At 41.7% G+C, this 13,728-nt stretch overlaps 2 protein-coding genes across 25 annotated transcripts in view; both read left to right on the top strand.

The window, feature by feature from the left end:
• The window catches only part of mbnl1 (muscleblind-like splicing regulator 1), a 40,424-nt gene extending 31,329 nt beyond the window's left edge, over window positions 1–9,095 (top strand). For 6 of the 24 annotated variants that reach the window (XM_013269314.2, XM_013269326.3, XM_025900132.1 and 3 more), the window contains exons 6-12: window positions 894–947; window positions 2,185–2,338; window positions 3,221–3,256; window positions 3,947–4,038; window positions 4,421–4,465; window positions 5,223–5,294; window positions 5,474–9,095. In XM_013269314.2, coding sequence (XP_013124768.1) covers window positions 894–947; window positions 2,185–2,338; window positions 3,221–3,256; window positions 3,947–4,038; window positions 4,421–4,465; window positions 5,223–5,279 — 438 coding nt within the window. In that variant the 3' untranslated portion in view covers window positions 5,280–5,294; window positions 5,474–9,095. The remainder of the gene's footprint in view (window positions 1–893; window positions 948–2,184; window positions 2,339–3,220; window positions 3,257–3,946; window positions 4,039–4,420; window positions 4,466–5,222; window positions 5,295–5,473) is intronic. The other 18 variants (XM_025900131.1, XM_025900136.1, XM_025900133.1 and 15 more) reach the window with 10 other exon arrangements.
• A 1,638-nt stretch (window positions 9,096–10,733) lies between these two features.
• Window positions 10,734–13,346, top strand: LOC100698007 (ras-related protein Rap-2b). The gene has a single exon (XM_005476231.4). It carries the CDS (start codon window positions 11,256–11,258, stop codon window positions 11,802–11,804), a length of 549 nt encoding a protein of 182 aa, XP_005476288.1. The 5' UTR covers window positions 10,734–11,255; the 3' UTR covers window positions 11,805–13,346.
• The last annotated feature ends 382 nt before the right edge of the window (window positions 13,347–13,728 follow it).

Genomic DNA, 13,728 nt, shown 5'->3' with positions numbered 1-13,728 from the left:
TGTTTCATACTCAACTTGCTTTACCTTCCTGGTTGGTATAATGTAGCGTTTTCAGTTCTGCTTTTGCCAGGCCAACTTTAAAGGTCTGCATGTTCATGTAGGTAAAACCTGCTCATATCCGGATGATAAGAAGAAGGATCGGACAATAGTGCATTAGTAGCTTCGTTATTCCCATGCTAAGCCTTTTTTTTGATTGTTGTTCCTTTTTTCTATCAGCGCAGAACACGAGTAGAGAGTCCAGTTCCCCTCTCTCTCTGTCTCTGATGGCCTGGCCTTAATTGTGACTCCATTGTTTCTGTGCTTCCTTACCTATAACTTCTCTTCCTCTTGACATTATTATAAAGGATTCATTGTGCTTTCAGTCCTGTCTTACAGTAACAGCACGGGTGAATAATAGTGCGTGCTGATCAAAGTGTTTTCTACATGCTTTTATTGACGTAGCGAAACAGAAAGCTCGGGGTGAACCGTTGCAATGTGAACCTGACTATGATGTGCACAGTGAAATGGAAACCTGTGAATATGTGCTTCCATATGATTTCCTGTTCAGTCACTGAGAATCGCTTACAGTAATGGTTGAATAATTTTTCTCCTCGCTATATTCATCCATCTCTGTGTGACAATGACTAATGTAGATGAGTAGCTGTCATCGATTCCTGATGATCATTTAACTGTCGAGCAGTAGAGCTAGTGTCCACACTGTGCATGCCTTAGTCCTGTTATCCCCTTGTATATTTGCATTCCAATGATTTGTTTTTTTATTTGTTTTTGTTTTTCTCACCTATACCCAAACTGCACTGCTGCCCCCATGATGCACCTCTGCTTGCTGGTTTATGTTAATGCGCTTGAACCCCATTGGCCCATTGCCATCATGTGCTCGCTGCCTGCTAATTAAGACTCAGTCGGCTGTCAAATCACTGAAGCGACCCCTCGACGCAACCTTTGACCTGGTACTATGACCTTTCACCTTTTAGCTTGGCATGTGGCTTTGTGTAGAGCAGTGTTTTAACCAATGATACCTAGCTATTTCTGTTGTCGTTGTCTCAGTGCAATGTCTGTCTTTTCCTCTTGTTGATCTGTCATGATTGGCTGTGATAAAGTGATTGTGGCTTTCCGGGGTTACAAAAAAAACAACGGTCACATCGAAAACAGCTTTTCTTCTTGTAGAGATCACCTCAAGCACCAAGTCTAAATGTGTCATTTTTCTCGGAGCCACAATCAGTTCATCACCCGTAGCTTTTCTAACAACAGTCAGTGAGGGCTAAGGAAGTAGAATTTCTATAAACGGTGGCATGGCTTCAGTGTAACGTCTTAAGTCAGTGTTCAGTGTTGTGGAGCAGCTCAATCAAATGTGTGCATGTCTGTGTCGCTAGTGCATGTCAGATGGATAAGGGTGGGGGTGGTGGTGATGGTGGTGGTGGTGGTGGGCGGGCTAAGAGGGAAAGCCTTTAAAACCATACAGGAGTGATCCCACCGTAACAGATTATTACAGTTCAAATGATAGTTCACTCCATCACCAAATGTTGTCACGGATATTCAGACCTCAAGAATGGCCTCAAGCCAAGATGAAGCCCGCACGCGAGAGCGCTCATGGTTTTTAAACAGCAGGGATCCGCTTTCTGAGTTACGTCCCTTGGCCTAAGACCATTTTTGACGTTTTTGTCTGCGAGTGAACCATCACTTAAACATGCTTACACAGTTTATCATGGAGCTAGCAGTGCAGCCTCCCTTTTCTCTGTGCTTCTTACCTGTTACACCACTTGTTAGCAGCCCTATTGTTTTAATAGTTAATGCTTGCTTATGTTGCACTTAGTCAGCCTTAAGACTGCAGAGTTAACAATCCAATGTAATGAACATATGAATGCTTGTTAGCTAGTAGCTCCAGTAGGCACCATGCTCCTGCTTGTGTAGTACTTGTGTCAGACTGCTGCTTGCTTGCTACTGATGATATGATGATATTGTTATTGTTGTACACACAAGGATGTTGTGACAGTGCTCCTCGGATGTCCTCTAACGTATGTACCTTCTTTTGTTTTCTTTCCTGTTTTTGCCTCTTTCAACACACCCTCTCTCTCTCTCTTTCTCTCTCTCTCTCTCTTACTTTTTCCTCTTTTTTTTTTTTACCTCTGTCTCTCTCTGGCTATTTTATTTTCCTTTTCACTGACCTCCCTCCTTCTGGATGGGCAGGGCATCGCCCCTAGTGTCATGGCTCCCCTGCCAAAGCGGGCAGCCCTGGAGAAGGCCAACGGGGCCTCTGCCGTGTTTAACACCGGCATGCTCCAGTACCAACAGGCCCTGGCCAGCATGCAGTTTCAGCAGCAGGCTGCTTTCCTCCCATCAGGTATGGCTCCCAAAGCGACTACCACGAGTGCTCTTACCAACTGAGTGGATGCCTGGATCAGTCTAACCTGGCTCCTGCTTGGCTGGGGTCGGACAGAGTGGCAGATTGCAGTACAGAGCAGATTTTGTTTTTGTTTTATAAAGAGGGAAATAAAAAAATAAATAGGCAATCGATAACTCTAGATTTTAATCTAGGCTTGCAGGGATTGCATGTGTGTATTTCAGTGTTAAAAGAGAGCTTTGAAAAAATGTGCTTTATGCTTTGTCCGGCTTTGCATGGCCAGTAGGTATTAGAATGGGTCACTATTTCAATCTGTCAACTAATTGCCTTAATATAATTCTTTATAGCTACCTTCACCCCATATTAAATGCAGGCCCAGGATGATAGGTATGAATACTGGTAATCCAAATAATTTGTATTAGTTTAGTTGTTTTTTTAGTAGGTTGTTAGACTTTTCACGGTTTGATCACTCATATTTCGATGAGGGGCTTGGGCTTGGGCTGGGATGAATGGGGCTGGGTAATGGTATCTGGTAACAAACAGCAGTTTGAAGAGTCTGGCTTCTGCACACATCTGCTGTTCCTCTCACTTCTTTTTAGAGTATGTACGTAATGTTTAATGCTCAGTAGTTACACTCATAGCCCTGCTCTCACTCTGTCATTCACACCAAAGATGAAACTGTAGATTCACTTAATTAACTGGTTTTCTGATGATGAGTTCACCTCTTCGCCTTTTCCAATCACTGATGTCTGTGTCCAAGAGATATTAACCTTTTTTTTCCCCCACGTTATCTCTCCCTTCACTCTAACGAACCTTGTGATGGGCTGTTTTGATTTCTCTTCCCTATCCAATCCACTTCCTGTTGCACTGCATGATGGACAGGCTCAATATTGTGCATGACACCTGCAGCCAGCGTTGGTAGGTCCCGGCTTTCCTTCTTTAGTTGTTTGTAACTTCATGTCTTTGAGTCGCACTTTTAGTGAAATGTACTTTGTTGTGTTCATAGACAATTTGTAATCATTTTTGTTTGGTGACCCGAGAGTCACTCTTTTGGTTACGTGAGGAAACCTTTTGTGATTTGAGGCAAAGGCAAATAATGTTTTATATAAATGTTGTTTATTACATGTATAAAAACATCCTCATGGTTTAACTGAGTTTCGTTATTTTGACCTCTCTGCCGTATATATTGCTCGACCACACTTGTCCTCATGCTCGTTCTAAACTTGGCTTTTGGCTGGTTTAACCTGACACCTGTAGAAACCCTTTGAAAACATTAAACAAAACTGAGGGGGGTTTGTTAGAGTGGTGACCTTTGTCTCCCTCTGCCACATTCTAGTTTTTGTTTTCTTTACTGGAAGAGTACAGCAGCAGCAGCAGTTTACTATTATTACACACAAATATGGAAGTAAGTTGCTGCTGCCAGACTGCGATCTCAGACTGTTTGATCCTTATCAGTGCTGGCAGAGGGAAGAAAGGGAACCAGTTAAATCGAACCCCTCTCTGACCTCCTCTCTCTCTCCTTCTCCTTCCCTCATTTGCCTGGTGTGTATGTGGCTACACTGCTCCTCCTGTATATTTTTTGCTTACATGATTTTCCCTCCAAAAAAGTTCCCATGATGCACGGTGGTAATCCAGCCACTGTGTCTGCAGCCACCACATCTGCCACAAGCGTTCCCTTCGCAACTGCCTCCACCAATCAGGTTTGCACCTCTACCTCCTCAGTCTCTCTCTCTCTCTCTCTCTCTCTCTCTCTCTCTCTCTCTCTCTCTCTCTCTCTATCGATCTATCTCAGTGCACATGGATAATCTGGGAATGCTTGTGTGTTAATGCAAGGGTTGGGTAAACAGCAGTACTCCCTCTTGTTGGCCTACACTACAGTCCAACATAAAGTTTTGTGAACACAAGCAGTGCTATAAACTAGTAGTACTTGTCCACTTTAACTATAACTTTTTTTCTTAGATTACATACCTGTGTTTAAAAAGAGCAAACAAAAACAACATCAACAACAACAAAAACATTCTGTATTGTATCCTAATGTGTGTCCTCATTGTAACCTCGATTTTTGTCCTTTCCCATTTTGAGGACTCTTCCTTATCAAAGTTGACTTCCAACGAATACATGCAATTGGTATGTATGAGGCAGTGTTTTTTCCCACATTTTTAGAGCCATTTGCACAGCTTGTGCAATAGTCGCTATCTGTGCCCTTTGGTGCTTTGCTTTTTTTTTCCCCTCTCTTTTTTTTCTGCTGCTTCTTCCAGCACGTAAAGCAAAGCTTTACCATATTCTTTGTGTTAAAAAGCTGGACATACTCATTATTATTGTCAGAAAAAAAGTTATAAAATCAGTCTGTAAGATGACTTGCTGCGTGTTTAAGTTCAGTTCTGTTGGAGGCGTTTTTTTGTAAGCAGCAAGCTGCATTGCATAATCGTAGGTTTCCATTAAACAGGACTGATGAACAGTCGAGATGAATCATTATGCAGCTGTTCTTCATCCTGGACTAGTTTTATGCATTTTATCGAGGCGTGCAGGTCAACAACATGGAGGACTTAGATTTGCATGGGGGAAGCCACCTTACTGACAGTTTCCCATCCACCTGCCCCGCCCCAGACTCCCACCTCGTGTCTCCCTTCCTTTCAACCCTCCTCTCTCCCTGCTATCCAGAAGTGTCTGCATCAGTTGTGCCACAACTGTAGCCAAATTGCTTTTTTTTCCCCCAGCTTGTCATTTTTGTCTCTTTGTTTTTTCCAGCAATAACTTCATCTTAATGCGAGGAGATGATGTTAAAATGTGTTGATCTGTACTTATTTGCGTCGGCCAGCGTCAGCTTTGTCCGTTTTTGCGTCAGCATCCTTCATTTGATCTCTTGTCTGTTTTCTATCCCCAGATTCCAATAATATCTGCAGATCATCTGAGTAGTCACAAGTACTTGACTCAGATGTAGTTCCTCTCAAGAACAGTGAGTTCCTATTTCAACCCTCACATTCTCTCTATTCATCACAAGTTGTTTGGTTTTTTTTCTCCATTTGTGTGACTCATATTATCTGCTTCAAGTTTCCCTGAATTTGTATGCACACAGAGCTTCTAACCACACTTTACCATCAGTTTGATTTAAGCTAAATCCACCGTCTCTTGCAGATCAAATGAATGTGTGCTGGCACCGTCCAAGCCAAAAACAAAAGAGTTCAGCCTTTATGTACATAACCTTCAGAATGTCAAGCAGTGGGACAAGGAGGGTCTGCCACGTCTCATCACACGTGAAAACATCAAGGGTACAACACATGATCTGTGCCATCTTCCCACATATCAATGTCAAGAAGAATTTGCTGTCAAATTCAACATCCAGCTGAGAGAAGAGCATATCTTGGTGCCAGGGTCGGCGTGTCTCTCTCCCCCCCTCGGCGGGGGAAACGTTCACATGATACCTCTGTGTCGGATTGAATCATAGCACTCAGTTTCTTCTAGTTATTATTATTATTACCGCATGCACAGAAGGTCAAGAGCGTTGTTACATGAGACGACATCAAGTGCTGGTACAATAGTAGACCAAGATTTCCTTTCCTTTTTTATTTGTTCTGCTTTATTATTATTATTTTATTTTGTTTTTTTTAATTGATAGCCATATTTCAGCGTTTACAAGAGTAATGCAAACATGCACCTTGAATTTGAATTGAAATCTGAAAGGCACAATGATTTTAACAGGATTTTATTCACCAAATGAATTAGGCATGTACAGTATTGTGTTTTTACAGCTACTAGTGAAACTAGATGTTGACATGAGGGTCTTGGACATATGAATGTTCTGGGTAAACCAACATACCTGTGTACCTTGAAAGCACAGCCAGACTAGCTTTTCTCACCTCGTTATGTGCTATAAAGGCCATACAGCTAAAACCAGAGTGTTATCTCAGCAGTGTTATTTGTTTACCGAAGGTAAAAGTTTTGTATGGCTCTTTTTTTTCCTTTTTTTGTATTGTTTTGTTTTTAAAAATCTCCATTGTGAGTGTTTTTTAACTTTTTCTTTTCTCAAATTAATCAGTTTTAGAAGTGGGTTTCTTGCCAAATCAATTTGTTTGGTATTTGATATTTTTTTGTTCCTTTTTGTTTGTTTAGAATCAGTAATGGAGGGTTTTTCTAAAGTTTGTCATACCTCTTTTTCATAGACTAGTGTTGTTTTTCCTTCTTGGAATTAAGTCCATTGACTCTAAAGCCTGGCGAAGTAGAGGGTGTAGCTTCAATTGACATTGCGTTACCGTGTTTCCCCCTCTTGTAAAGAGGAGCAGCTCTTAAACTGTGTCTCCCAAGAAGCACTGTTGAGCCATCTGTGGATGCGAACTTTAAACAACAAGCCCAAAGGTCTAGTAGGTCATTTAAACCACATGTGCACTTGAACGATTATTTGTCCAGTCGCCATATTTTAATTTCACATCCCATCCCAAGTGAACTTTCATTTTTGATTTTCTGAGGAAGTACAACACGTTCAAACGTTTGCCTTGTATCTCATGCAAAAACACAAAGGTTTTCATCCACGCATAGATCTGACTATGGAAACCAAAGCACAGTTCTTTTTTTTCTCTCAAACGTATCCACAGTGGGTGAATACAGAGACATCTCTGCAGAGGCTGAAACAATTAAGGAAAAAGGTTTATCATCTTTCATTCATGTGTCTTGGTTTATGTTTTTCACAGCAGCGTGTCTTTACCGATTGTAATGTACCTAACAAAGCCTTAGATTACAGTTAATGGGTCCTCGCCCAATCAAATGTACTCTCAATCACCGTGCAGGTAAAGAACACCAATGATGTTTTATAGTTCTCTCACATGCCGCTTATGATCTTTTTTTCTCTCTCTGTAACAATAACAATTACTCTCTTAAATTTCATCGAACTTATGTGTTATGTACTACTTAAGAATTTGAATCTATTTGATGTATGTAGGTTTAGATTATTTTTCTTTTTTTTTTGTTGTTTTGTTTTTGCCTTACTATATATTACTTGACAACATTGATATAGCCGTTGTAGATGTTGAGGTAGTATGACATTCATAACTTTTTTCAAACCATATAAATGATAATGTGTTAGTTTTAAATATTCACTTCATTCATATAGCTGGATGTCTTTTTCAGTTGTGTTACATTGTCAGTTAATTTTTTTGTTGTTGTTGTTGATGAGAAGACTTTTTGATACGAGGAACGAGATCAATTGATTTGCTGCACAGCAGTGGTCTCTGAGTTTAACAAGAAAAAAAACAACAAAAAAATCAAACACACACACAAAAAACTATTTTAACCAACTTAAATTTTTCCTTGTAACATGTCGAGATCATGTTTGAAAATACTATATTGTACTGAAATTCAGACTGTCCATGTTTTAGAGTAAAAATTATTTTCTACTGTATCCATTTCAAAGAGATATGTAATTTTGTTTTTGTTTGAATATTTCTTAAGTTTGCCCTGAATGTCAGGCCAAAATGAGCATTGAGATTTGACGGGTGTTCGGATGTTCGGTAGATAGCGGGATTAGGAGCGAGGAAGCAGAGGCGTCTGTTTTCCAGAGGAATCAGAAATGCTGCAGATTATGAGTTCGAACCTAAGGGACGAAGGTTGTCTTTTTGCACTTCTGTATATAGTCAAATGAACAGAGAAAAAAATGTGTATCATATTGAGATATTATTTTGAATAAAAAAAGATCTATAATTATAAGGAATTTTGTTAGATTAATTTAAATTCTTAAATTAGAAGACCAGCTAAAAGAAAAAAAATGCTTGCAAAGAAGGGCACTAGTTTCTTGGCCAATGCATTCAGAGAAAGCTATGCGCTTTTTGTCTTATTTTATAAGTGGCTAGTATTGCCAGGGAATGTTGTAGGGGAGTAGATACCCCCATGTCATGCTAACTCCACCCCTCTTGTAGGATGACATATCCAGTAATATCCATAAACCATTTGTTGGACTTGGTCACACAGTATTGCTGCTCCCATGGTACAGTTGATACATGAACCTGTCAAAAATGTGTATTCTATTATAGTTTGATTTGACTGCATGTAAAAGTACAAACACGTAAACAAAAGATAGATATGTAAGGTAATAAGATTACACCTTCAGACTACAGAATACACAACATTTGTTCTTTGTTTTTCAAATTATCCATGCAGTAGATAACATCCACAGTGGGACGAAGTGATACTTTAGAACAAGTCATCTTACTCTTGTGTGATTAAAATAAAATATTTTCCAAGCAAACTTGTTATTTAAAGAATGAGAAAACATTAGCACTCATCCACCCCCCGGATACATTCTCATAGCCGTATAATTACAGTCCACGCTGACTCACGGGGCAGTTGTTCCTGCTCTTATAGCTGTGCACTCAGCAGGTGAAGGCTCATCACACCAAATGCTTATTTGGCAAATTTAGTCTTTAAAAAAATGAATGTAACAGTCGCCAGACAACATCAGACGTGTTTCTGACTCGAGGCTGCTTTGTATAGTTGCTACAGAACCAAAGCACCATTTTCTCCAAACCACACGTTCAGTCTTCAGGCTGCAACCGAGGTCTCGCTTCCCTGCTGGGCGCACATGTACGCTTTGACTGCTTTTTACTTGTAAGTGCACCCACCCAGTTATGTATTTGCTAACAGTTGCCACACAATAATGTACTATTCTGTCTTCATATTTGTTTATGCACATTTTATTGTTAATTGACTCTTGCTGTATGGATGAAAAAAAAAAATCTGAATAAAACAATATTTGATTTGCTCACGCAAACCGTCCGTGTGGTTCTCTGCATCGATGTGAGTGAATGCCACAAAGGTGGAAATTTCAAGTGATGCAAAATCAAATCACCTCATCATCTGATTTCACTTTTAACAGGGATTTCTTAGGTGAAGAGGACAGCTTATAGTCATTACAGCTGTCTTCTCCTCAAGGGTTCGGGGCCATCAAGATAACAATTCTGGAGCAGCTCCGTGGAGAGCAATATATGACATGTTGAAGGTTACATTAATTGTGCTCACGGCGATTTTCATGAGATTGCGTGTATTATCTGGGTCAGAAATGATAGTGGTGCTTTTGAATGATGCCTATATAATCTCACATAAAGACCTGTGCTTCCTAGTGCATGTAGTTCCCTTCCTAGGGAGAGTGAGTGTGTGTAAATTGCACGCCACAAGCACCTAACAGGAAGATGTTTGCACACTTTATAATTTAAATCTCACCATAGTTAGCCCTGCTGCGTTCCGCATGTCAGATACCTTGCAGCTCCAACAGAGCTGGTGCACAGCTTTCCTGCTTCCTCTGAGCCTTTCTAAAGAAGTAGCCTGCATTTGGACAGGTTTGAAAGCAAATAGGGGAAGTTGGATGTGGATAGGTTCTGTGAGCTCCATCTATCTATCAATGGTGGACTTGTAGTAGCCCCTTAGCCACTGATGCAGCCAGAGGTTCCAACTTTGAGCTCACAGACACCTTATTGGTGGATAAGAGGTATCAGTTTTTTGGTTTCTGTGCAAATTATCCAGGAAACCCCACTAAGACCTGCACTACTTTAGCCAGCGTGTAAGTCGGTGTTCCCTGAATTTGTCCAAGGGTCATTGTACACTCAGAGGCAGACAGCAGGAGGAACTGGTACCAATAGGAGCCCAAAACAGTTTCACATTACATAAGCTCCCCAGCAGAGAGCAAGGGGGTTTTTTTTATGTAACTGTGGACAGTCTAAGGGTTTCTATCTGAACATATGTGTCTTATTTATGTTGATTTAGGCTTTAAAAACAGTGTTGTGTGATTTGTACTTCCTATGACTGTACATCCTCATGACGTGATCTTTTCAGGTTATAGCAGCTGATGAGGAACAACAAATGACCCATAATTCACCTGCATTTGCATTTATTTAAACAGGACTGGAAGCAAATGTGGGAAGTTTAAAGTGCACAGAAAAGCCACAAAGCTCTGCAGTGCATCACAGAATGGGCGGGGACACAAAGACACTGACTTTTCAGCATAACTGTGATTGCAGCACATTAGCAGCCCCATGCATATGTGGATTGACATTTTATTTTAGTAGAGCTTTGTGTGATTACAGTGCCAGCGTTTCCCTATAAACTATGCAAAGTGGTTACAACTCTTGCATTGTGCATACTGCTTGTTGGTGTATAATTACACCCTTTGCAATACCTACACTTAACACACAAAGCATACAATGCAAACACCCTGGGCCAGCGCTGAGTGATGTGACTCCGTCACTTCACTGCTGCCCTGTTATGTTTCAGATTTCGTGCTTTGCAAGCTACTGGATTTCCTTTGTGATCAGTTAACTATGTATCTATGCCCATGTGGCGCACACTGACATATGCGCACCGATTACCGACTAACTGGATAATCCCATTACCAGACACATAATTACAGAGTCTACAGTTGCGAGCAGTGACCGTGAATATGAATATGAGGGCAGAGGTCAAGCCGATCAGGCCACAGACGTGCATACGCCTGCAGTATCGCTCTGTCTGGTCATCTGATTGCTGTGACTGAAGGGTGTCGGCTCCTTTAAGAAAACGGAACTGAAGCCTCGGCTTTTGACGCTGCTCAGGATGTGGGCAGGAAACGCCATGCAAGAGCAGTGAAGCGATCACGCTTCACGGCTGCCGTTGCACAATATAGCGCTATCAAAAATGTGTCTTAATTGAGCCCGCTGATGCCCAGGAGCGGCCATTCTCCCCGGATCCGTGCTCCGCGGCCCTTACAGCGCACGAGAGGGCGATTTGCCGGCGTGGGATTTGAGTCCTATCCGAGCCAGAGGGCAGCCTTCTCAGCCTGCTCGGCTTGAAAACATCGGGGCTGGCCAGCGGGTGGCAGAGAGAGGAGGCTTCGTCGCGGAAAAGGAGGTGTCTGCCTTTTCTTTTTTAAGAATTTATATACATATACCTCTCCGCGGCCATGAGGGAGTACAAAGTGGTTGTTTTGGGGTCGGGCGGAGTCGGCAAATCCGCGCTCACGGTCCAGTTCGTGACGGGCTCCTTCATCGAAAAGTACGACCCCACCATAGAGGATTTCTACAGGAAGGAGATCGAGGTGGACTCGTCCCCGTCGGTGCTGGAGATCCTGGACACGGCGGGGACCGAGCAGTTCGCCTCCATGCGAGACCTGTACATCAAGAACGGCCAGGGCTTTATTCTGGTCTACAGCCTGGTGAACCAGCAGAGCTTTCAGGACATCAAGCCCATGAGAGACCAGATCATCCGGGTGAAGAGGTACGAGAGGGTGCCCATGATCCTGGTGGGAAACAAGGTGGACCTGGAGGGGGAGAGAGAGGTGTCTTCCGGGGAGGGCAAGGCTCTGGCCCAAGAGTGGAACTGCCCGTTTATGGAAACTTCAGCCAAAAATAAAGGATCAGTCGACGAACTGTTTGCAGAGATAGTCAGACAGATGAACTATACAAATGTCCCCAGCGGTGGAGACAAGTGCTGTTCATGTGTCGTGCTCTAAAAGACAAACAAACAAACAGAAACTGTGCATCCGGGCTGTTTGAGCTTTCAAAGTTGTCCTGCAGGCTTTCCTTTTTGTTTTGTTTTTGCAAAAGTATTCTCTCTCCTCACACTGTTGTCTTATTGTTGCACACAAACACACACAGACACACACACAAAATCCATGACAACAATCAAATATGTATCATATTCTGGAAAAGTGTTTACATGACAAAGTACTTGAATGTTTGGGGATTTTTTTATAGCTTTGTATATGACACTTCTCTGGAAATGTGCCTCAGTGGGGATGTCTTATTGTGAAACCTAAGAGACACGTGATTTCTGGTTATTTTTGTGTGTTTTTTCTTCTTTTCGGTTGTACTGTTTATATCTTCTGGGCTGGGTTCTTCTGTCTTGGAGACTGGTTGTTCTTGTGTTTTGGGGCTATTACACCAAATCCCTAGGCTTAAATGGGATTGTTTACCTTTAGGGTCTTTTGGCTTTTTGGAAGGCCTGAAAGTGTTTAAAAAAAATGACAAATCTGATTAAATTATCAGTCACCACTCAAGCCTTGGACAGGTTGCTCAAATCAATGTCACGTTATCTCTCCAGGCAGTAAAGCGTGATCCCAGAGGCACAGACCCACCCGCTAATACTGAAGCCGTGGACTGTGGTGGAGTTCTTTTGCCAGCAAATTCTTATTTGTTTTCTCCCCGCCCCCCCCTCGTCTCTGGTTTGGTGAAAGTGGATTTACCGTGGAACTTGCACTTAGCTGACGGTGTCCCTCCCCAGTGTGCACAAACGAGGACCTTAGTGCATTGCTGTCGCTGCATGGGGGACGCCGTGACCCCATGTCAAGTGCCTTTCTAAGAAATCTGTGACTGTGCCAACTCATGAGCCCTACTTCCTCTGCAGTGCGTCATGATGGCAATCAGAACTTTTCTAGCAGTTTTCAATTTACAGTCTAGTTTCACTTGTGCTGAGAATGAGAGGCGCTTCTTCCTAATTTACTGTAAGGAAGCTTCGCTTGTCCTTGACCTGCTGTCCAAAGGGTCAGATTCAGGCCGTTTCTTGAGGTACTACTCCAAGAAGAACAACAGAATAACTTTACTCACTGCGATTCTGGTTCAGTGAATGGAAGCCATGTCTGTATGTATTATCTAGCTGTTTTGTTTTTTTTCCCTTTCTAAAATGTGATATTCTTTGACTTACCATAATTGTATTTCTCTCTTTGGACAATTCTGCCAATCCAGCTGTCAGTTTGGAAGACTTGTAATACAAAACAGATTTTACGTAACGCTGTGTGCTGTGCCCGTCTGTGCTGAGGATGTGTATATGCGTTATACTTTCGGGGTGTTTTCAATCTGACTCTCACTGTAAACAACTTTAGGGCTGAAACAGGTAGTTGATTAATCCATAAGCAACCAACTGATAATTACAAATCACTGATAACATATGAACTGTGTAGTGGTGCACGTAAAGGGGTATAGGATGAGCTGTAAAATGTAAATAAGAACATGATGCTATGATTTGCTAATCATTTAAAAAAAAAAAAAATGTAAATTAAAAGTAAAGCAAAGACAAGTGAAACAGAATTTGAATTTTATGTGGATAAAACAATAATTTTCCACTTGGAATTTGATGCCAGCTGGTTGCAAAAAAGTTGTGACTGTGTTGCATCACCTCCTTTTTTTTTTTTAACACTTTTAAGTGTTTGGCAACCAGAGAAGACAAAATGTTTCATCGTGCTTGCTTGATATAAGAATTAAGCAGTTAAGTGCCAACTTTGTCATATATTATTTTATATGCTGCCAGATGTTTTGTCTGGACTAAAGGAAGGCCAGGTTTGGCATCCATACTCCTACCACAATCACTGGTGATGGATTTCAGAACATGTCGCTTCTGCTGCAGAATGTTCTGTATTAAAATGCAGTGCCTCCTGCGGG

Source organism: Oreochromis niloticus, linkage group LG18 (assembly GCF_001858045.2).
Source record: "Oreochromis niloticus isolate F11D_XX linkage group LG18, O_niloticus_UMD_NMBU, whole genome shotgun sequence".
Taxonomy (NCBI): domain Eukaryota; kingdom Metazoa; phylum Chordata; class Actinopteri; order Cichliformes; family Cichlidae; genus Oreochromis; species Oreochromis niloticus.
Note: the sequence above shows the minus strand (reverse complement) of the source record. Positions and strands in the feature narration are given on the sequence as shown.